General features: G+C 46.8%; 1 protein-coding gene across 1 annotated transcript in view; it reads left to right on the top strand.

Annotated features, from left to right (window-relative positions):
• GPALPP1 (GPALPP motifs containing 1) overlaps positions 1-22,665 on the top strand; it is a 57,933-nt gene that overhangs the window by 16,972 nt on the left and 18,296 nt on the right. The window contains exons 2-4 of the mRNA XM_075336877.1: positions 2,319-2,442; positions 10,054-10,176; positions 12,326-12,422. Of these exons, the coding sequence (XP_075192992.1) occupies positions 2,319-2,442; positions 10,054-10,176; positions 12,326-12,422 (344 nt within the window). The remainder of the gene's footprint in view (positions 1-2,318; positions 2,443-10,053; positions 10,177-12,325; positions 12,423-22,665) is intronic.

The raw sequence follows: 22,665 nt of genomic DNA on the forward strand, positions 1-22,665 counted from the left end.
GACAACTAAGTCATAGGTTGTAATGTCACCCATGGTTAAGTAGGCTTCTTATTGACAAAACTTATGAAAGGCATAGTCTATTTAGAATTTAAAAAAGGATATTATACTGCGATCTCCGGCACTGGACACTGCGGTGAAGACTGAGAGGCAGATTTTTTTTACTTTTTACATCTGCACATGCGCCCCTGCAACTCATAGTCTTCACCTCAGTGTCTTCAATAAAATGGTGCCAGAGAATGCGGTATGCGCAGACTCCAACGCCATTTTATTGAAGACATTCCTATGGCAATATGCATGCACCGCAAACAAGAGCAATCGCGGAGCTATAGTCAAATAAAGAAAATGGGGCATGCCAACAGGACACCGGAGGAGGAATAAACGTGAGGACCCGACCCACAAAGGTCCGCACCTGATGCACCCGTCAATCAAAGAGCAGTGCATTTCTGCAACTTTGATTAAAGATACTTAATCAACCAAACTTCACATCTTCCTATAACAGGTATGCCTGGATTCAGCATCTTACCGCCTGTATGGCACTGCCTTTACCTCATATAGCAAAATCCTGCTGGTTGGTCCATTTTAATGCCAGGAGTAATCACTCATGTTTGGCGACATATTTATTTGTTTTGTTCCATACATTTATTTTTGGGCTACGAGTAAGTATTAACTAAGCAAAGTAAAATATTTAGGCTAGGTTTCAGGGTGTCCTCTGACTAAATATTACATTTCTCTATTAGATGAGGCAAAAAACCCACAAAGATTGCAATATTTAAATTTTTTGCGTGCTAAAATACTGTTTGCAGTCAGTGATGTAGAGTGAGTAGCCAGGACCCAGAGCAAAGCAACTATTGTGCTCCCAATAGCCATAATAATGCCTCGATCATGATGATGCCAGTTTAAAAGTGATAATGCCACCTTTATGCCACGTTTTGCAAAAAGATCGTTTATTGTCCCCTAATCAGAATAATCAAGTCCTCTTCTCCGCGCACACAGAGCAGGGCGACGTAGGCGCCACTATGCACCAACTGTATTGCGCTGCCTGCGCCAGAATGTGCACAACTTGTTGGCTGTAAACCTTCAGCAACCTGAGGCTTACAGAATGAAGAGCGGTGGGGCAGGGGCCTATGGATACACCACAATCCAGCTGTGTTCGGTACCATGTCAACCCTGACCTAGTCCAAAGTGGCACTTGTCCGGAAATCGAGTACCCAGGCAGAGGTTCGGGGCATGTGCACTGCCCCAGATTTTTGGCACTAGCAGCACCACTTCTTTGAGCTGAAAAACGTTAAAAAAAGGAAATTGTTTTACTGTGTTGCTCCTAAGCACTTTTAGCTTTTTTTGTGTGTGTTTTTCCATAAGGCTATGTTCGCACTGTGTTTTTGCTGTGATTTATTTAATTTTTATTTTTTTATGCAAATGAAAAGCTGCTTTTTACAGTACCAGCAAAAGCAATGAGATTATAGAAATCTCATGCACACGATTGCTTTTTTCCCTGACTGAAATGGAAAACTCCTACATTTATGAAAGAAGCAGCAAATATTTCAGCCTTTTTGCTGCTTTTTCCACCATTGAAAGCAATGACAAGGAGCAGCTGCGTTTTTTGCTTTATTTGTGCTGAATGAAACTGTTATTTAAACATTACTGTAAACAAACGACACCAAAAAAACGGCAAAACCTGCTCTTTGGAACATGTGAACATAGTCTAAGGTTTTCAATGGGATGTCAAAGATCCATGGAAAAACAAACAAGTGTAAGTCAATATGCGCACGTTTCCTTTTTTTTGTGACCACAAAGATGCAGCGTTTTTGTGTGTTTTTGACCGGTAGAAAACGCACAAACGCAACAGTGGTAACAAAAACGCATAAAAAAAACCGCATGCATTTCACCGTGTATTTTGCCACGTTTTTGTTGCTGCATTTTTTCCAATGCATTGCAAGGGTGAAAAACTCTGGCAAAAATGCAGAAATAATTGACATGTTGCATCTTTGTGGTCACCACAAAAACACACCTAAAACAAAAATGCACTGTGCGGACAGCAAAAATGAAATCTCATAGACTTTGCTGGGGAAGCAGTCATACAGTATTTAGACCAAAAACGCACCGTGCACACCTAGCCTAAACCAATACTTATGTAACCTCCTGCAGGGATTCTGATCTGACTTTAAATAACCCTATTGTTCTTTAGTGATCAAAGTTTGGATCAGTTGAAGGATCGGATATCTAGTTTTGGTGTTTGCATTATGGACACCAAATGAGAGAAAATCTATAATAACCAAACTACTTTCATCACTTTTCTATTGACCTGCATTGTTCTACAGTTGCAGGTCCGGTGTTACCTCCTGGATACAAGAGGAACCAAACCTCAGACTCGTCTGAGGACAGCGATCAGGAGACATCACACAGCCACTGGCATCATAAGGAGAGAAGTGAGGCATCACAGAGGTCAGTTTAGGAAGAGATGATTGCCGGCTTCCATGAGCCACTGCTGGATTCCACCGCTCGGTCTGGGAATTTCTGGTCAGTTAAAGGGAACCGGTCACCTAGAATATGTGTTCTCACCTATCAGCAGACGCATGTGTGCCCTAATTACACTTCCCTACCCATCCTTGTGTTGTAAAATTGTGTAATATTAAACTAATAAACATTTTATTACTTTCATATTTCCTATTTAAATTAGAGAACCGCTGGCCACATGGGCGGCGCCTTGCCCTATGAACGTCTGCATACTTTCCGTGGTATCCCGCACCTGTGGGCGGGATACCATGGAGTCACATGAGCAACGTCCCCATCGCTCATTCTATCCTGCGCACGTTTATACTTACCATTGCGGCAGGCTTTTCTTCCTGGTTCGCCATGTCAGTTTCAGACGCACACTGCGCATGCGCAGTGCGCTTCTGAAGCCGGCGAGTGAACACTCGGAAAAGAAGCCTGCAGCAATGCGCGGAGGATAGAATGAACGACTGGGACGTCGCTCATTTGACTCCATGGTAACACGCCCGCAGGGGCATGATACCACAGAAAGTATGCAGAAGTCCATAGGGCAAGGCGCAGCCCTTGTGGCCAGCGGCTCTCTAATTTACATAGTTAATATGAAAGTAATAAAACGTTTTTTATTACTTTCGTATTACACACTTTTGCAACACAAGGATGGGTAGGGAGGTTTAATTAGGGCATACATGCATCTGCTGATAGGTCAGAACGCATATTCTAGGTGACAGGTTCCCTTTAAGGGAAGTGTCTGGAGATTCCACAGCCTATTTAATTGACTTTCTAATACCCAGTGTAGAAGAACACGGCTATGATCCTGTAGCAGAGGATTTTGTTACCTTTTATATAGCACTGCGATAATCTGGGTTGATGAGATTTGTAATCTATACATATTACCTATGTGCGCCAGTCTATTCACATTGATTGGTGTCTGTTTATCTATTTAAAGGGAACCAGCGACCCTGAAAATGCAGGCTAATCTGCAGGCACAGTGTTATACAGCAGGAGGAGCTGAGCAGATTGATATATAGTTTTGTGAGAAAGGATTCAGTATAACTTGTTTTTAAAGGGGTTTTCCACTACTTGGACAACCCTTTCTCATTCCCCTTGTTCGCCCTTGTAAAATTAAATAAGCCTAAACTCCCCTCCGGTGCAACCGCGGTTCCAGTGACTTCTAAAGTCGCGTTCCCGGGGCCATGTGACATTGGTCACATAGCTTGTGATAACAATCAGTCCTCGCCGTCTGTCTCCCCACCTTCAGACATTTGATCAGGACGTGAGCGCTGTGCTGACTTCCTGTTCAAATGTCCGAAGGTGAGGTGTAGGAGGCAGGTCCTGATTGGTCACGTAGCTTACGTATCATAATGTCATATCGCTGGAATCGCATCCGCATCGGAGGTGAGTATTAGCTTATTTATTTTCTTCATCGTTCCTTATGGGAGACCCATACCATGGGTGTATAGCTTCTGCCTCCGGAGGACACACAAAGTACTACACTCAAACGTGTAGCTCCTCCCTCCTAGCATATACACCCCCTGGTAGCCAGTCCTAGCCAGTTCAATGCTTTGTGTTCAGGAGGTCACACACACACATGCATTCTCTGATTTTTGATTTTTTGGATTTCAAAGATTTGGAAGAAAAGCGGGTCCAATCTGGACTCCCGGCATGTCCCTTCTCACCCCACTGTGTCGGCGGTGCTGTTAAGGTTGACTTTACAAGGCTGGAGCCTTCACATGCCGCGCTCCTTCACCATCCCCTGGGGCTCTGGCTGAAGTGGGAGCCAACTCTGTTCTCACTGCTTTGCAGGAGACCGGTCTCCATCCGCAGCCCTGTTAAGGATCCTGTCGGACGGAGCATTTAACCCCCCCCAGGGACCTGGCACCTGCGTCTCAAAAGCTAAGTATGAGACGTTTTTACCACTGAAAGTGGTCTTTCCAGGGTCCCTTGTACTTTATTTATTGGGGGGAGTGTGTTATATGTCTGGGGTAACATTTCCGGCCGGTTCTCCAGTTTTCACTGGAGAACCGCGCCGATGGTGCCTGCACGCTGGCCGCATGTTTAAATCTAGGCCCCGGCTTTGCCTGAGGCCTAGTTTCGGTTTCACCCCCTCTGCATGTCAGTCATGCAGAGGGACAGTGTGGCTCCGCCCAGCGGCTGTTCAGCACAGGGAGCGGACACTCCTCACTGAGGAAGGATTCCCTCCCCTGTATACCTCATTTGCCCGCTCTCAGTAGGCCCCGCCCCCTCGCCTGCGCTCCGGTCGCCATTTTCTCAGCGTTCTCAGTGTCTGCATAGGCACAGAGATACCTCATTGTGACTAGTGGGGGCCAGGGCTGGGGGACTGGAGGGCAAAGAAATGTATGTTAAACGGTCTTGCAGCCACAACCTCCAGTTGTGCAGCTGCTTATATTCTCTGTTTATATACTCTGCTGGGGGTCATTCTGGAGATGCATTCCCTCACAGAGCCCCCACCTCTGCAGCATGTCTCACATCAGAGCAAGGCTGCAAGGCTGTTCTTACTATGCTGCATGTAGACTCGTACTGCCTGTACTGAGCACATAAACACAGTGGTCCCTCAGCCTGGAGGCTCGTCAGTGGTCCTCCAGCTGCTCCGGGGGTGCTGAGCATGCATTAGCCCCCTTCTCAGGGCGCTTCTGCTGCTACGGCTCGCTCAGCAAGCTCTTAGAGGTCTCTTCATCTGGTTTTCAGACCCCGTCCTCCTAAAATGGAGACGCAGGGTCCCCTGTCCTTCCCCGTCCCGCAGCTCTGATTCACGAGCTGACTCACTGGACGAGGAGGATGTCTTTACTGGGGGCTCGGACGCTACTTAATGTACCATTGATCTGTCCGAAGGTGACGCAGATGCTAATGATTTGATTGCGTCCATTATATTTGTACTGGACCTCAATCCGCCTGAATCAGGGGAGTATCCCTCTCTGGCAGAAAAGGCATCAGTATACCTTAAGAGAACAAGGAGTGTGTTCCTTAACCACTCCAGTTGTCAGCCCACTGTGACCAAGCCCAGAGCCTGTCCTGACATACGCTCCCAATGCGTGGTTCTGATGACTGTTTCCTCCTTCCACCAGAGGTGGTCAAGGAGTGGGCTCATTCACCAAGGGTGGTCCCTCCGGTGTTTAGACTCTCAGCCCGGATAGTTGTATCAGTGGCTGACGGCACCTCTCTAAGGATCCCACTGTACATTAATTCTGTACATTAATTCTGTACTGGACCTCAATCCGCCAGTATCAGAGGAGCAAACTTCTCTGGCAACAGGCCACCAGTTTAACTTGCCTAAGAGAATAAGGAGTGTGTTCTTTAACCACTCCAGTTTTCAGGCCACTGTGACCAAGCCCAGGGTCTGCTCTGGCAAACGCTTCCTAAAGCGTGGTTCTGATGACAGTTTTCCCCTTCCACCAGCGGTGGTCAAGGAGTGGGCTCATTCACCAAAGGTGGTCCCTTCGGTGTTTAGACTCTCAGCCCGGACGTTGTATCAGTGGCTGATGGCTCTTCACTTACGGTTTTGCTGTCCGCCAGTTTGTCCTTCTGGCCAAATCTGTATGGAGGCGGCAGGGGCCTCGTTCTCCCCATTTGCAGCAGTGCGGCTTTCAAAGCCATCTCTGCTTCTCTAGAGGAAATGCATTCCCTCATAGGGACTCTTTGCCCGAAATGGTTGCCTTAACTTCCAGACTTCAGTCTTTTCATCCTATACCATGTCTGCCATGCTGGAGACTCTCACCGCACTGCGGTGGCCTCGGCTAATTTTCTCGCTATCCGCAGGCTCCTGTGGCTTCGGAAGTGGACGGCGGATGCTTCTAAAGAAGTTCCTTGCTGGGCTCCCTTTTGCTGGGACCAGACTGTTCGGGAACAACTGGATGAAATTATTAAGGAAGCTCTTGGCGGGAAGAGTTTCTTCCATGCCACAAACCTAAACCAGGAAACCTGTCCAGGGCAGGAATCAGTCGAGGTTTCGTTCTTTTTGTTCCTCCATCTGATCGTTCTCTAAGCCCCTCGGCCTTGCCCACTGGCTCAGCCAAGGATCGTAAACCCAAATGGCGCGCGAGAAGACCGCAGGACATGCTGCCACTAAGTCAGCCTCCTCCTATCGGGCCACGCCAGCAACGTCCTTGGTCGGTGGCAGGCTCTCCCACTTGGCGACGTATGATTTTAACACGTCTCCGATCAGTGGGTGCGAGATACCATCTCCCACGGCTACAGGATAGAATTCTATCCAGCCCGCCAAACAGATTTTTTCTGTCAACTCCCCTCTGCTCCAAGGCCGCCGCCTTCTCACAGGCTGTGGCATTCTTGCAGGCCACTGGGGTAATTGTACCGGTTCCCGTCTGGGAACGGTTCTGAGATTTCTGCTTAAATCTATTCCTAGTACCCGAGGAGGGCGGTGCCTTCCGACCTGGATCTCAAGCTTCTCAAGCATGTTCAGGTGCGGCAGTTTCGCATAGAGTCTCTGCGATCAATCATTGACCCAAGGAGATTCCCTAGCATCCATCGACATCAGAGATGCCTATCTGCATATGCCAATCGCAGTTTCACACCAGCGTTGGCTACGTTTTGCAATCAGAGTGGTCCAATTCGTGGCTCTTCCCTTTGGGTTAGCCACGGCCCCTCGAGTATTCTCAAGGTCGGGGCAGCTGTGATTGCGGTCCTGCACCTCTAGGGGTTGGCAGTGATCTTTTTGTCCAGGACAGCCTTCTGCTCTGGGTTTCATCCAGTGCAGACTGTTAGCGGAGTGCTTCGCTCACTCTCGCCACTCTAACCAATTCGGGTGGTTTGTCACTGTCCAAGTCCACTCTGACTTCGACCCAGAAGTTCACAGACCCAGGGACGCAAGTCGAGACTCTGTCGGCACTTGTGAATCTGCCCTTAGTCAAACAGCAGTTCCTCCGCTGGCGGTCGACGTCGTTCCATCAGGCACCTAATACAGGTGCTGGATCAGATGGTGGTGTCAATGGAAGCAATTCCCTTGCCCAGTTCCATCTGCGTCCTCTATGGCTGGATGTTTTCCGCTGTCGGAACAAGCGGACTTCCTCCTTCCTCGGGTTGGTGGCTTTGCCACAGACCAGGGGCTCATTTCAATGGTGGCATCGTCCCCTCTGTCTCAGGGACGCTCCTTTTTGGCTCCGTCCCGGGTGATCCTCACCAAGATGCTAGTCTATCCGGCTGGGGAGCAGTATATCTGCACCATGGAGCGCAGGGCACTTGGACTCTGTCCGAATCAGCCCTCTGGATCAATGTGCTGGAAATCAGAGCTGTGTTTCTAGCTCTCTAAGCTTTTCACCATCGGTTGGCGGCCAGACACATTCGAGTCCAGTCAGACAACGCTACAGCGTTGCCTACATCAACCTCCAGGGCGGGGCACTCAGCCGCCTGGCAATGTTGGAGGTTCATCGCATTCTTCAGTGGACGGAGGACTCCTAGTCCACCATATCCGCAGCCCACATCCCAGACGTGGAAAACTGGGAGGCAGATTGTTCTGCCGTCAAACCGTGGCTCCACGATCCTCAGGTTTTTGCGGCAGACGCACTGGTTCGAGTTTGGTCCCAGCTTCGTCTGTCTTACGTGTTTCACCCTCTAGTTCTTGCCCAGAGTCCTGCGCAAGATCAGAAAGGAGGGCCGTCGGGTCATTCTCATTACTCCAGACTGACCCAGGCAAGCTTTGTACCCTGACCTGCTCCGTCTGTCCGTAGAGGTGCCAAAGCATCTCCCGGACTGTCCAGACCTTCTCTCACGAGGTCCGTCCTTCCGCCAGAACCTACGGCTCTCAGTTTGACGGCGTGGCGTTTGAGTCATGGAACTTGACGACTTCTGGTATCCCTCCTGAAGTCATCTCCACTATGACTCGAGCTCGGAAGTATCCTTTGGCTTTTTGGCCTTGCCGACCCTCCTGTCCCTTCTACAGTCCGGCCTGCAGCTAGGACTATCCCTCAGTTCCTTAAGGGACAGGTCTCGGCTCTGTCAGTGTTGTGCCAGCGGCGTATCGCCCGGCTGGTCCAGGTGCGCTCCTTCATGCAGGGCGCATCTCACATCATTCCGCCTTACCGGCGGCTCTTGGAGCCCTGGGACCTTAATTCGGTCCCCACAGCTTCCGGAAACCCCCCTTTGAGCCTCTTAGGGAGGTTTCCTTGTTTAGTCTTTCACAGAAAGTGGTCTTTCTAGTGGCCATGACTTCCCTCAAGGGAGTCTCTGTTTTGGCTGCACTCTCTTCGGAGTCCTCCCTTCATCAAGACAAGGTGGTTCTCCGTCCGACTCCGGACTTTCTCCCTAAGGTGGTTGCTGCCACCTTAACCGGGGAATTTTACCTGCCTTCCTTTTGTCCGGCTCCTGTTCATCGCTTTGAAAGGGCGTTGCATACTCTGGATCTGGTGCGGGCGCTCCGGATCTATGTGTCTCGCACCGCTGTTCTTAGGCGGTGCACCTTTCTTTTGTGCTTGACCGCTGGTCAGCGTAAGGGCCTTTCGGCATTTAAGCCGACCCTGGCTCGTTGGTTTAGGTCGGTCTTTTTCCCAATACCTACCAGTGTACTCAAGTGCCTCTCACGCCGGGGATCAAGGCACACTTGACCAGAGCTGTCGGTGCCTCTTAGGTTTTCAGGCACAGGCTACGGCTCAGCAGGTCTGTCAGACTGCCACTTGGACTAGTCTGTATACCTTTTCGTAGCACTACCACGTGCATGCTCTTGCTTCGGCAGATGCGAGCTTGGGCAGACGCATCCTTCAGGCGGCTGTCGCCCATTTGTGAAGTTAGGTTTCGCCTACTTCTCAGTTTTTCTGTTTATTCCCACCCATGGACTGCTTTAGAACGTCCCATGGTCTGGGTCTCCCATAAGGAACGATGAAGAAAAAGAGAATTTTGTTACTTACCGTAAATTCTTTTTCTTATAGTTCCGACATGGGAGACCCAGCACCCTCCCTGTTGCCTGTTGGCAGGTTTCTTGTTCCGTGTGTTTCACCGGCTGTTGTTAGCAGACAGAGTTCCGGTCTTTCCGAGTTTTACTCTATCTCTACTTATGGGTGGATGTCCTCCTTCAGCTTTTGCACTAAACTGGCTAGGACTGGCTACCAGGGGGTGTATATGCTAGGAGGGAGGAGCTACACGTTTGAGTGTAGTACTTTGTGTGTCCTCCGGAGGCAGAAGCTATACACCCATGGTCTGGGTCTCCCATGTCGGAACTATAAGAAAAAGAATTTACGGTAAGTAACAAAATTCTCTTTTTTATGGGGGACAAGGGGAATCAGAAGGGGTTGTCCAAGTAATGGACAACCCCTGTAATCATTTAATCCTCTTCTCTTTCTGGGATTAGTAGTCCAGTGGGCGGTCCTTCATTCAAGTGGTTGATCCTATTTGTGACTGACAGCTTCTTTGGATAAGTGTTCACACAGATATAGCTGTTAGTCACTGATAGGCCTGTCCTCTGGACCAAAAATACCTGAAAGAGGATTAAATGATGAAAACAAGTCTTTATATATACTTGTTTTCTTGTGTACTGTACGTTTTTCTCTCAAACCATATGAGACTTATCTTAAGTTCATGCTAATTGAATTGTGTTTGCAGAAAACTAGAAACTCCACAAGATGATGATGATGAGGAGGAGGAGAAGGATGATGATGATGATGATGATTTTTTTGGGCCTGCTCTTCCACCAGGCTTTAAAAGACCTTCAGAGTCACCTGAAAGGTACGTGTTGTGTAATTTGATTTTGTGATTCCTTTTATCGTTCCTTTTATCCCCCTTTCTTTGTTGCCGCAGGGCATTTAGAATGTTTTTAGTCCTTCATTTTGATTTTGTGAACTGTTGAACAAACAGAAGTGCAATTTGTTGTTCGATCTTTCCAGTAGTCATTCACGCTAGCAGAGGGGCTGTCCTTGGCATCGGGACAGCGGTTTCCTGTAATTAGACTGTGATACACCATTGAAATCTGCACTTGGTATCATAAATTGCAATCGGACATCAATTCTAAAGAACGGGGCAGACAGTGTGCGGCCTCTGATTGCCATGTTCCTTTATTGTGCAGCCAGGCTTTTATAATCTCAGCAAATCCAGACGATGGCTAAAAGTGTTCTGAGAAAATCCATGAGTATACAGTTAGGTCCAGAAATATTTGGACAGTGACACAATTTTCGCGAGTTGGGCTCTGCATGCTACCACATTGGATTTGAAATGAAACCTCTACAACAGAATTCAAGTGCAGATTGTAACGTTTAATTTGAAGGTTTGAACAAAAATATCTGATAGAAATTGTAGGAATTGTACACATTTCTTTACAAACACTCCACATTTTAGGAGGTCAAAAGTAATTGGACAAATAAACCAAACCCAAACAAAATATTTTTATTTTCAATATTTTGTTGCAAATCCTTTGGAGGCAATCACTGCCTTAAGTCTGAAACCCATAGACATCACCAAACGCTGGGTTTCCTCCTTCTTAATGCTTTGCCAGGCCTTTACAGCCGCAGCCTTCAGGTCTTGCTTGTTTGTGGGTCTTTCCGTCTTAAGTCTGGATTTGAGCAAGTGAAATGCATGCTCAATTGGGTTAAGATCTGGTGATTGACTTGGCCATTGCAGAATGTTCCACTTTTTTGCACTCATGAACTCCTGGGTAGCTTTGGCTGTATGCTTGGGGTCATTGTCCATCTATACTATGAAGCGCCGTCCGATCAACTTTGCGGCATTTGGCTGTATCTGGGCTGAAAGTATATCCCGGTACATTTCAGAATTCATCCGGCTACTCTTGTCTGCTGTTATGTCATCAATAAACACAAGTGACCCAGTGCCATTGAAAGCCATGCATGCCCATGCCATCACGTTGCCTCCACCATGTTTTACAGAGGATGTGGTGTGCCTTGGATCATGTGCCGTTCCCTTTCTTCTCCAAACTTTTTTCTTCCCATCATTCTGGTACAGGTTGATCTTTGTCTCATCTGTCCATAGAATACTTTTCCAGAACCGAGCTGGCTTCATGAGGTGTTTTTCAGCAAATTTAACTCTGGCCTGTCTATTTTTGGAATTGATGAATGGTTTGCATCTAGATGTGAACCCTTTGTATTTACTTTCATGGAGTCTTCTCTTTACTGTTGACTTAGAGACAGATACACCTACTTCACTGAGAGTGTTCTGGACTTCAGTTGATGTTGTGAACGGGTTCTTCTTCACCAAAGAAAGTATGCGGCGATCATCCACCACTGTTGTCATCCGTGGACACCCAGGCCTTTTTGAGTTCCCAAGCTCACCAGTCAATTCCTTTTTTCTCAGAATGTACCCGACTGTTGATTTTGCTACTCCAAGCATGTCTGCTATCTCTCTGATGGATTTTTTTCTTTTTTTTCAGCCTCAGGATGTTCTGCTTCACCTCAATTGAGAGTTCCTTAGACCGCATGTCCAAATGCAAAACCACACACCTGTAATCAACCCCAGACCTTTTAACTACTTCATTGATTACAGGTTAACAAGGGAGACACCTTCAGAGTTAATTGCAGCCCTTAGAGTCCCTTGTCCAATTACTTTTGGTCCCTTGAAAAAGAGGAGGCTATGCATTACAGAGCTATGATTCCTAAACCCTTTCTCCGATTTGGATGTGAAAACTCTCATATTGCAGCTGGGAGTGTGCACTTTCAGCCCATATTATATATATAATTGTATTTCTGAACATGTTTTTGTAAACAGCTAAAATAACAAAACTTGTGTCACTGTCCAAATATTTCTGGACCTAACTGTATTCTGAATCAATGCAAACATTTCAGAATATGCAATATCTGTCACTGGAATTATATATTACATATTACAATGTGCTTCTCACTATCGACGACTTGGATGTGTTCTGTTTTAGGCCAGTTATAGGCCCGGCCCTGCCGCCTGGTTTCAGAAGACAAAGTTCCGATAGCGATGATGGCTCCGATCAGAAGGGTTCTTCAGATAAGTATGAGGTAATCGGCAGCACTGATTGTCGTAGCTGAATATGCAGAAAAGTTTTCTAAATGTTAATCATATTTCTCTTATTGAATAATAACTACAAATTTTCTGATGATCTTGTCACATGGGTTAGTAAATGTTTGAATATTCGAGATGAGCGGGCACTACCATGCTCAGGCGCTCAGTACTCATAATGAACACTTGGATTCTCTGATGGGCTCGACTCGACCATCTGAGTGTAATGGAAATCAATTAGGAACTTGAGCATTTTTCCATAAGCTTTCCTGGAAAAATACTTGAGTTCCCCATTAACTTCCATTATACTTGTCGCGCCCATCTGAGCTTCCAACTGCTCATTAAGAGTACAGAGCACCCGAGCATGATAGTGCCCGCTCATCACTATTAAATATATGATGCTCTTCGTGAACTTGAAAGCATCTTATTAAGTTTCAATACCAACCTTCATGTAATTATGTGTTAATGCGAAAAGTTGGTGATGTAGTTTTAGATGAAAGTTGTTCCCCAAAATGAGATCCACAGATCCCCCCCCCCCCATAACAGTGCATCATCCACAGATCCCCCCCACAGTTCGTCATCCACAGATCCCCCAGAACAGTGCGTCATCGACAGATCCCCCCCCCCCAGAACAGTGCGTCATCCACAGATCCCCCCCCCCCAGAACAGTGCGTCATCCACAGATCCCCCCCCCCAGAACAGTGTGTCATCCACAGATCCCCCCCCCCCCAGAACAGTGCGTCATCCACAGATCCCCCCCCAGAACAGTGCGTCATCCACAGATCCCCCCCCCCAGAACAGTGCGTCATCCACAGATCCCTCCCCCCCCCCAGAACAGTGCGTCATCCACAGATCCTCCAGAACAGTGCGTCATCCACAGATCCCCCAGAACAGTGCGTCAGCCTTTAAAGTGCTAGGGGTTCCGCCTATTTTTGCTCACTCAGAGGTTTGCCATGATGTGTTGTATACCAGTAATTTTTTCCTAGCAGCACCAGATCAAGTTAGGATTTTTGGAAATGCAATCTTTGTCTTTTTCTACAGCTATCGTATGTTATTCATTCATATTCTTAGCTTCAGTGCCCCCATAACTATGAAGGACACAGTGCTGACAGTTGATTCAATACTGTATGTTGTTGCAGAAAAATACCGTACTGTAGGCTGCTGCTGCATATTGTGAATTTTTCAAGGATGTCAAAGTGGAAAGGGCTAGCGTATAAAATTCCCCTTAAACTGTAGGTAATAAAATATGCTAAAGAGCATGGAAAAAGAGTAGTGGAGAGACATTTCGGGCCGCCTCCAACTGAAAAAATAAAAAAGTGGAGGTAACAGGAAGATGAGCTGGAAAAAGTAGCAAATGTAGTCTTTGTGGGTGTGGTGCTAAGGGGACAGAGTTTAAACGTGAACATTATAGAATGGATTACACGCAACAGAAATAATGGCCTTCCCGTGTCTACTAAAATGATCATATTGCCCAACGACTCCAGTTCAAAACACTAACCATGACATACAAAGCCATCCACAATCTGTCTCCTCCTTACATCTGTGACCTAGTCTCCCGGTACTTGCCTGCATCTAACCTTCGATCCTCACAAGATCTCCTTCTCTACTCCCCTCTCATCTCGTCCTCACACCATCGCATCCAAGATTTCTCCCGCGCCTCCCCCATACTCTGGAATGTTCTGCCACAACACATCAGACTCTCGCCTACCTTGAAAAGCTTCAAAAGGAACCTGAAGACCCACCTCTTCCGACAAGCCTACAACCTTCCGAAACCCTCAGTCTTATATAGCGCCGCACAACCAGTTCTACCCTAACCTACTGTATCCTCACCTATCCCTTGTAGACTGTGAGCCCTCGTGGGCAGGGACCTCTCTCCTCCTGTACCAGTCTGTGCCTTGTATTTTTTATGATTATTGTACTTGTCCATGGAATTGATGGCGCTATAATAATAAATAATAATAATCATATACGAAGCAAAGCACATTGCTGCGGAGAAAGGCATTAATGACTTTACAGGATCACCATCATAGAGCAGATATGGTCTTGCAATGCGAGCAAAAACTAGAATTGCACAAAAAATGCCCCGAGAATAGTCCAAGATCCTGTTTTTCCACAAGTTTGAACTTGACAGCAAAAAGAAAAATTATTTTGAAATAGGCCAGATTGGGAATATGGATGAAGTCCCTCTAACCTTTGATGTGCCATCTAACAGGACTGTTAATGAAAAGGGTGCAAAAACTGTAACGGTAAGAACCTCAGGACATGAAAAAACCTTACACCTTTGTGCTGTCCTGCTGTGCCGATGGCACGAAACTGCCACCAATGTTAATTTTCAAAAGGAAGAACATGCCAAAAGAAGAAATACCACGAGGAGTTGTGCATGTTCATGTAAAAGGATGGATGAACACGGAATAAGAGTGTAGGATGACAAAGTGCGGTCCAAACGTCCTGGAAGGCTTCTAAAAAAAACCTGCCCTGTTTAGTGCTGGACCAATTTAGAGCACACATTAGTGAAACCATGAAAAAGGTCTTTAAGACCCACAACACACATCCGTTTTTTTTTGTACGTGTGCGGTACGTATTTGCACGTATCGGAGACACGTACACACGAAGACCCATGTTATTCAATGGTAGATGGTACACACACGTCAAATCATACGGAACGTGTGTCCGTGTGATAAGTACGTGTGTGCGCTTTTGTGCACGGACGACATGTCCGTTTTTGGCCGGCAGCACGCAGGCACGGGACCCGCTAAAGTCTATGGGTCCTTGCCTGCACGGACCGCACACGGAGTATGTCCGTGTTCAGCACGTTTCGTGCGTGTGCGTTTTTACACTATCGATCTTATTATTTTTTTTTTTTTTTTTTTTTTAAATTAAATTCAGTATACTTACCTTTTTTTCTGCTGTTCTCAGTCATACTTACATTGGCGCTTGGTTTTTTTCTTCCCCCGGCTCATACCGCTCCCCGATCACCAGCGCGGCGAGGAACAGCTGTGCAGAGAATACGCAGCAACAATTTTTTGAATATGCCGGCCGCTCATTAATCAATCTCGTATTCCCTGCTTTCCCCACCCACAGACGCCTGTGATTGGTTGCAGTCAGACACGCCCCCCACGCTGAGTGACAGGTGTCTCACTGAACCCAATCACAGCAGCCGGTGGGCGTGTCTATACTGTGCAGTAAAATAAATAAATAATTAAAAAAAACGGCGTGCGGTCCCCCCCCAATTTTAATACCAGCCAGATAAAGCCATACGGCTGAAGGCTGGTATTCTCTGGATGGGGAGCCCCACGTTATGGGTAGCCCCCCAGCCTAACAATATCAGTCAGCAGCCGCCCAGAATTGCCGCATACATTATATGCGACAGTTCTGGGACTGTACCCGGCTCTTCCCGATTTGCCCTGGTGCACTGGCATTCGGGGTAATAAGGAGTTTTTGGCAGCCCATAGCTGCCAATAAGTCCTGGATTAATCATGTCAGGCGTCTCCCCGAGGTACCTTCCATGATTAATCTGTAAATTACAGTAAATAAACACACACACCCGAACAATCCTTGATTAGAAAAAAACACTAACAAATTGCCTTGTTCACCAATTTTATAAGCCCGAAAAAGCCCTCGATGTCCGGCGTAATCCAGGATGCTCCAGCGTCGCTTCCAGCTCTGCTGCATGAAGGTGACCGGAGCTGCAGAAGACACCGCCGCTCCTGTCAGCTCCACGCAGCTAATGAAGGGAATAGCGCGATCAGCTGAGCTGTCACTGAGGTTACTCGCGGCCAACGCTGAATACAGCTGATCGCGCTATTCCCTTCATTAGCTGCGTGGAGCTGACAGGAGCGGCGGTGTCTTCTGCAGCTCCGGTCACCTTCACGCAGCAGAGCTGGAAGCGACGCTGGGCCATCCTGGATTACGCCAGACATGGAGGGCTTTTTCGGGCTTATAAAATTGATGATTGGTGATCGGGGAGCGGTAAGTATGAGAGAGGGCTGCTCACTTCAGTCACTCGGGGATTACCGGTCACTAGTGAATCCTTCACAGGTGACCGCTAATCAGTACGCGGCACACAGACAGAGCCGCAGCATGACAATGAAGTCGGGTGAAGTTCACCCAAGTTCATTCTCATCGTGCAACTCTGTCTGCTGTCAGCCGACATGTATCATACAACGACATTGTGCAACACACAAACGGACATTCCACACGGACATTCCACGTACACATACACGGGCATTTTACACACAAACATGGACATTTTACACGTACACACGGCTCGCATACGCCATCACACAGATGGCATACGTACCGGAGAAACGCCCCAAAAAAACGGAACACGGACCCGAAAAACGGACCGTGTCACACGGACGTTTTTTATGCGGAAGTGTGTTTTAGGCCTAAAGAAGTGAAGACCCGGGTCACTGTGATTCCAGGGGGCCTTACCAGCCAGCTGCAACCCCTTGACGTTTCAATCAAAAAAACGCTTAGTGTTCACTTGAGAAGAATGGAATGGAACAAATGAATGGCTGCTGGTAATCACGATCTGAAACCTTCTGAATGAAGAGACCCACTATTACTCAAGTGTATGAGTGGGTGAAAACTTCATGGCAGTCAGTGAGGGATGAAACGGTTATAAGGTCATTCAAAACGTGGCATTAGCAATGCCTTAGATGGCACCGAAGATGGTATGTTATATCAGGACACTGAAGAAAGCGACACTACTGACTGTGAGCAACTGAGCTTCCGAGCTGTTGACAGCAGTGATAAAGGATTCCTGGGGTTCCCTGATGACTAGAAGAGTGCCGTATCTGAGGATTAAAACGTCCCCTCACACGTTATCCACAAACATGATTCATGTTACTTACATTGCTGCTGTTGACTCCTGTTGTGTATGTATTGTTAAAATAATGTTTGGGGTTTTTTTTTATTCTATTAAAATGTTTTAGTGCACTATTTGCCTCAAAATATATATATTTTTTTATTTTCCTCGTCTAAAACCTAGATGAGTCTAAAGCGGGCTTTACACGCTACGATATATCATACGATATATCTTCGGGGTCACGTCGTTAGTGACACACATCTGGCCTCATTTGACATATCGTAGCGTGTAACACAAATGAGCGACTGTTAACAAGCAAAAATACTCACCTTATCGTTGGTCGCTGACACGTCGCTCATTTTCAAAAAATCGAACGTCCTTCTGTGCGTCGGTTGTTCCGAGGCAGCACACGTCGCTCCGTGTGACACCATGGGAACGATGAACTGCAGCTTACCTGCGGCCGCCGGCAATGCGGAAGGAAGGAGGTGGGTGGGATGTTTACGTCCCGCTCATCTCCGCCCCTCCGCTTCTATTGGCCGGCCGCTGTGTGACGTCGCTGTGACGCCGAACGTCCCTCCCCCTTCAGGAAGTGGATGTTCGCCGCCCACTGGAAGGTCGTTCGGGAGGTAAGTAGTACGTGTGACGGGGGTTACTGACTTTGTGCAACACGGGCAACAAATTGCCCGTGACGCACAAACGATGGGGGCGTGTGCAATCGCAAATGCGATCGCACGATTAATTGCAGCATGTAAAGCAGGCTTTATTAGGTGCGTCTTATAAAGCGAAAAATACGGTATATCAAAATGGCTCAGCACTGTGATCCTAAACTTCATCTTCCCTTATCCTTTTGCAAATGCTAGAAGACGATGAAAGGAGTGATGCCGCACATGTGGGCAGATCCCCTACACTGTTATTGCAGTTGTAATGTGAGCTAGCCATATACTAGGTTTTCGTGGCAAATATCAGCTGCTCCCCATAGTGCTTAACCCATTTCCGACATTGAACATATCAGTATTTTCGATATTGTGGTGTTACGCAAATGTACATACCGGTACGTCCTGGCGATCATACCCATACCGCCCTTGTTTGTTTAACTCCCTAAACGCTGCAATCACAGTATTTAAGAGGCTGAGAGAGGGAGGAGGCTCCCTATCCCATCCACTCGGGACTCCAGTGACATGTAAATCTCTGAAATACAGGATTCAGATGGAACCTTTGATGGAAGCTTCCCTATAATAATGTGACACTGTGGAATGTCTCTGATCTGTAGTCCAGCGGTGTCTGTCTTTTTAAGCATTTATAAAAGCGCAGTTGGGCACAGTTTTGTGCACTTTTGAAAAGACAGATACCCTTGATCAGAGGCCAGACTGAGTCCAGAGTAACTTTGCTGCCTCATTATAGTGAGTGGTTCCCTCATGGGTGTCATGTGAATAGCATTCATTTATTTAACTATAAACCCCAATGTAAGTGCTCAGCGTAGAGCACAGGATAAATGTAATCCAAAATGTCTCGCAAAAGGTTCCCAATAAAAGCTTCCACATGAAGAAAAAAAACAAGCCTTCACTTAGGCCCATGTTAGTGATAACCTAAAGGTTCTGGAAAAGCGCCATGGCTTTCCCTAAAAAGAAATCCAGCAAAATCTGTACTCCCAAATCCAAATGCACCCCACCCTTCTGAGCAGAACCATTTTCCTAAACCACATCTATTTTGCATTTCTTTAATCAGGAGAGCCGACTTAATTTACTAGGTGTATGTGCACAGTTCGTGCTTCTGGAGACAATCTATGGGCTCTACTATGTTCGGGCACTACAATGACAGATTTGCAATTTTCACTCGGCAACATCCATTGCTGATGTTTCTGGAAAACACCCATGGAGTCAAAATAGTCACCACACCTGTGGATAAATTCACAGACTGGTGTCATTTCCAAAGTGAGGACACTTCAGGGGGTATTCTGTTCTTAGCACTTAGGGGCTCTGATTATGGAGTCCACAAACTATTCTAGGAAAATCTATGCTCTAAAGGGTGCTTTACATGCTGCGACATCGCTAACGATATATCGTCGGGGTCACGGTGTTTCTGACGCACATCCGGCGTCGTTAGTGACATCACAGCGTGTGACAGCTAGGAGCGACGATCAACGATAGCAAAAACGTCAAAAATCGTTGATCGTTGACACGTCGCTCCTTTACATAATATCATTGGTGGTGCATGCCACTGGTTGTTCGTCGTTCCTGCGGCATCACACATCGCTATGTGTGACACCGCAGGAACGACGAACATCTCCTTACCTGCGTCCACCAGCAATGCGGAAGGAAGGAGGTGGGCGGCATGTCCGGCCGCTCATCTCCGCCCCTCCGCTTCTATTGGACGGCTGCTGTGTGACGCCGCACAAACCACCCCCTTATAAAGGGGGCGGTTCGCCAGCCACAACGACGTCGCAGGGAAGGTAAGTCCGTGTGACGGGTGTAAGCGATGTTGTGCGCCACGAGCAGCGATTTGCCCGTGTCGCACAACTGACGGGGGGCGTCTACGCTAGCTAGCGAGATCGCAGCATGTAAAGTGCCCTTAAGGGTTAAGTAGCGCTCCTTTCCTCCCACACAAGTCTCGCCATTTGGCTACAAATTACTGTACAGCCACATATGGAGTATTGCCACACTCGGCAGAAATTGTGTGACGCAAATGTATGTGTAATATTGAGCTTAGTGGTCACTGTGAAAACTGCAAGATTTGTATAGCTTGTGCTATAAAATTAAAAAAAATTGTCAAATTAAAAAAATATATACATTTAAAATAAAATTCTGATTTTATACGATGGGCCCCCTAAGCTTACCCCCAGTACAGAGAGAGATGTCTTCTCTATCACTTTATGACATTTCTAAAGTTGTTAAAGTGATTGTCTCATGAGCCTTACAACTTCACGTCGTTTCATTTATAAGGCATTTTATGAATGTTTTATTTAAAAAGTATTTTGTTGTTAAAAAAAACAACATATCATAGCTTTCACTTATTTTTAGAGAATTTTTGCCATTTTTAATTCCCAAGATAAATGTTAGTTTACCTGTCATTGGATTTCTTTTCCTCACCGTTCTGCTTCATTTCACCGCTGTCAGTTTGAAATGCAACTGGGAACTGAGAAACCATAATGTTCCTCTCTAAAGTAAACTGCAATAAATTGGACTGAAAACTACAATACTCCAACCTTTTACAGCATTGCCATTTTTCCTGACACAACTTTAAATATAAAAAATGAGGATATATTAATAAACTTTTTTTTTTTCATACACTCCAACAATGAAATTGCGACACCAAGAAGGAAAGTCATGAAATTATGAAAATAAGACTATCAATACAAACGTTAATAATATACAAATGATGAAAAAACGGAAGCAACATTTTCAATACATCTCAAGTTATTCGGTATCCAATATAAGCTTCACACACAGAAATACACTGACCTACACACCTTGGCTGATGTCTGATGTTATTAATGGTTTTCTGAGGAATGTTCTTCCACAATGAATGGAATGGACATCTAAATCATCAAGATCCACTGCTGGCAGCTTTTTTTTTTTTTTTATTGCTTACCTATGACCTCTCAGATGTGCTCAATAGGAGACAAGTCCCGAGATCCTGCAGGCTATGGTAAAGCATTTAGGATATGCAGGCTGCTCACAATAACATCAGTAACAGGTGGCCTGGCATTGTCTTCATGAAAAATGACTACTGGAATACTTTTGACATTCCTTTTTGAAAGCTTCTTAATGGAGTTGCCCTGTGATCTCGACACCAATCTCCATCTATCATTGTGTTCAAGATAAAAACAGGACCCATCGCTGAAGGGGATAGACCTCCATTGATGTCTTGCTCTGCACCATGATAGGCAAGAGGTCAGTGGAACACCTATACCTGGCTCATAGATTAATGTCATGCAAACGCCTTATGATGGTTTGTATAGACATTGTTTGATATCTTAGGCTTTAAATGTGATGTCTAATTTCACTTAAGGCCCCGTCACACACGAGATCGCTAACGAGATTGTTGCTGGGTCAGTTTCTGTGACGCATCAACGATCTTGCCAGCGATCTCGTTATGTGTGACACCTACCAGCGATCAGGCCCCTGCTGTGAGATCGCTAGTCGTTGCTGAATTGTCCGGACCATTTTCTTCAAAGGCAATTTCCTGCTGGGCTGGATGCATCGCTGTGTTTGACACCTACCAACGACCTCCTAACACTGTCCCAAGGCCCACCGAGATCATTATACAGGTCGCTGATCGTTGCTGCATTGTTGGTAAAGTCTGACTGTGTGACATCTCACCAGCGACTTACCAGCGATCCTTATCCAGTCGTACCATTGTCGGGATCGCTGGTAAGTCGTTGTGTGTGACTGAGCCTTTAGTCTACAGAATGGATCACTACGCGCCATTCTTCGAATCTGACAAGACCAGATGGGCAACCCCACAAAGAGGCCCTCACAAGGGAGAGAGAATGTCACACCAGTTCTCTCAGGATTATTGTGTTGGGGGCAAAATGTACGGCAGCCAGGCCCCCTTAGTCTTCATTCCAGATACACTAGGAGCTCGGCATTACATTGATTTGATGGTGGAACCAGTGGTGCAGCCATTTCTCCAGTGTTCCAGGACCTATATCTGCAGCTAAATAGCATTTTCTGAGGTTCCAGTATCGCTTTAAAAACCCCTGTCCGTGGGAGGCTTCATTGTTTGCTGATGCATTTTTTTTTTTCTACAAAAGAACCAACCTACTTAACACAAATTTAGCATCTCAGATGCAGTGTATATTCTACTAAAGCGGATAAGGTAGTGTATTCATTTTCCGGGAGGTCTTGTGTGGCGCCCTAGCAGCAGTCGGACTTCTCGGCAGACACTTCGATGAAAAAGAAGGGTTATTTACAGGGGAGAATATTTGTGACGCCACCTGCGGTGTGCGGTAATAAGGAATACCGCCGCTGCCGTATGGGAGTGCCGGGGCTGATGGTGTTGGGGCAGCCTGGTGGTGATTCCCTCCGCAGGTAGGGAGGCCCCAGGACTTGGGAGGATGATGCTGGGGAGCGCTGTGTGGGGCGCAGGGCAGGCAGAAGGGTCGGAAAGGGGAATGCAGGTTACTCACTCAGGCACCGGTTACAGTCCAATAGTCAATGAGTTCACACAGGCAACTTAGTAAACAATACTCTGGGTCCCGCTATCCCCTGGAACAGCTCAGTCCACAAGCCCTCACTCCTGGTTCCGCCTAGTGGTCTGTAGACTGCCTCCATGCACAAATTTGTTTACTGTCTATTGTGAGCCATAGGCTTGGAGCCGTCCGGGTCCCGTTCCTCTGTATATCTAGGAACCTTGCCCTCAACAGCGGGCACGTAGGATTTCAGTGGGCTGCTGGCTTGGGACGCCCTATCCTCCGCGGTGTGCTGATGCTG

Source organism: Anomaloglossus baeobatrachus, chromosome 2 (assembly GCF_048569485.1).
Source record: "Anomaloglossus baeobatrachus isolate aAnoBae1 chromosome 2, aAnoBae1.hap1, whole genome shotgun sequence".
Lineage (NCBI taxonomy): Eukaryota > Metazoa > Chordata > Amphibia > Anura > Aromobatidae > Anomaloglossus > Anomaloglossus baeobatrachus.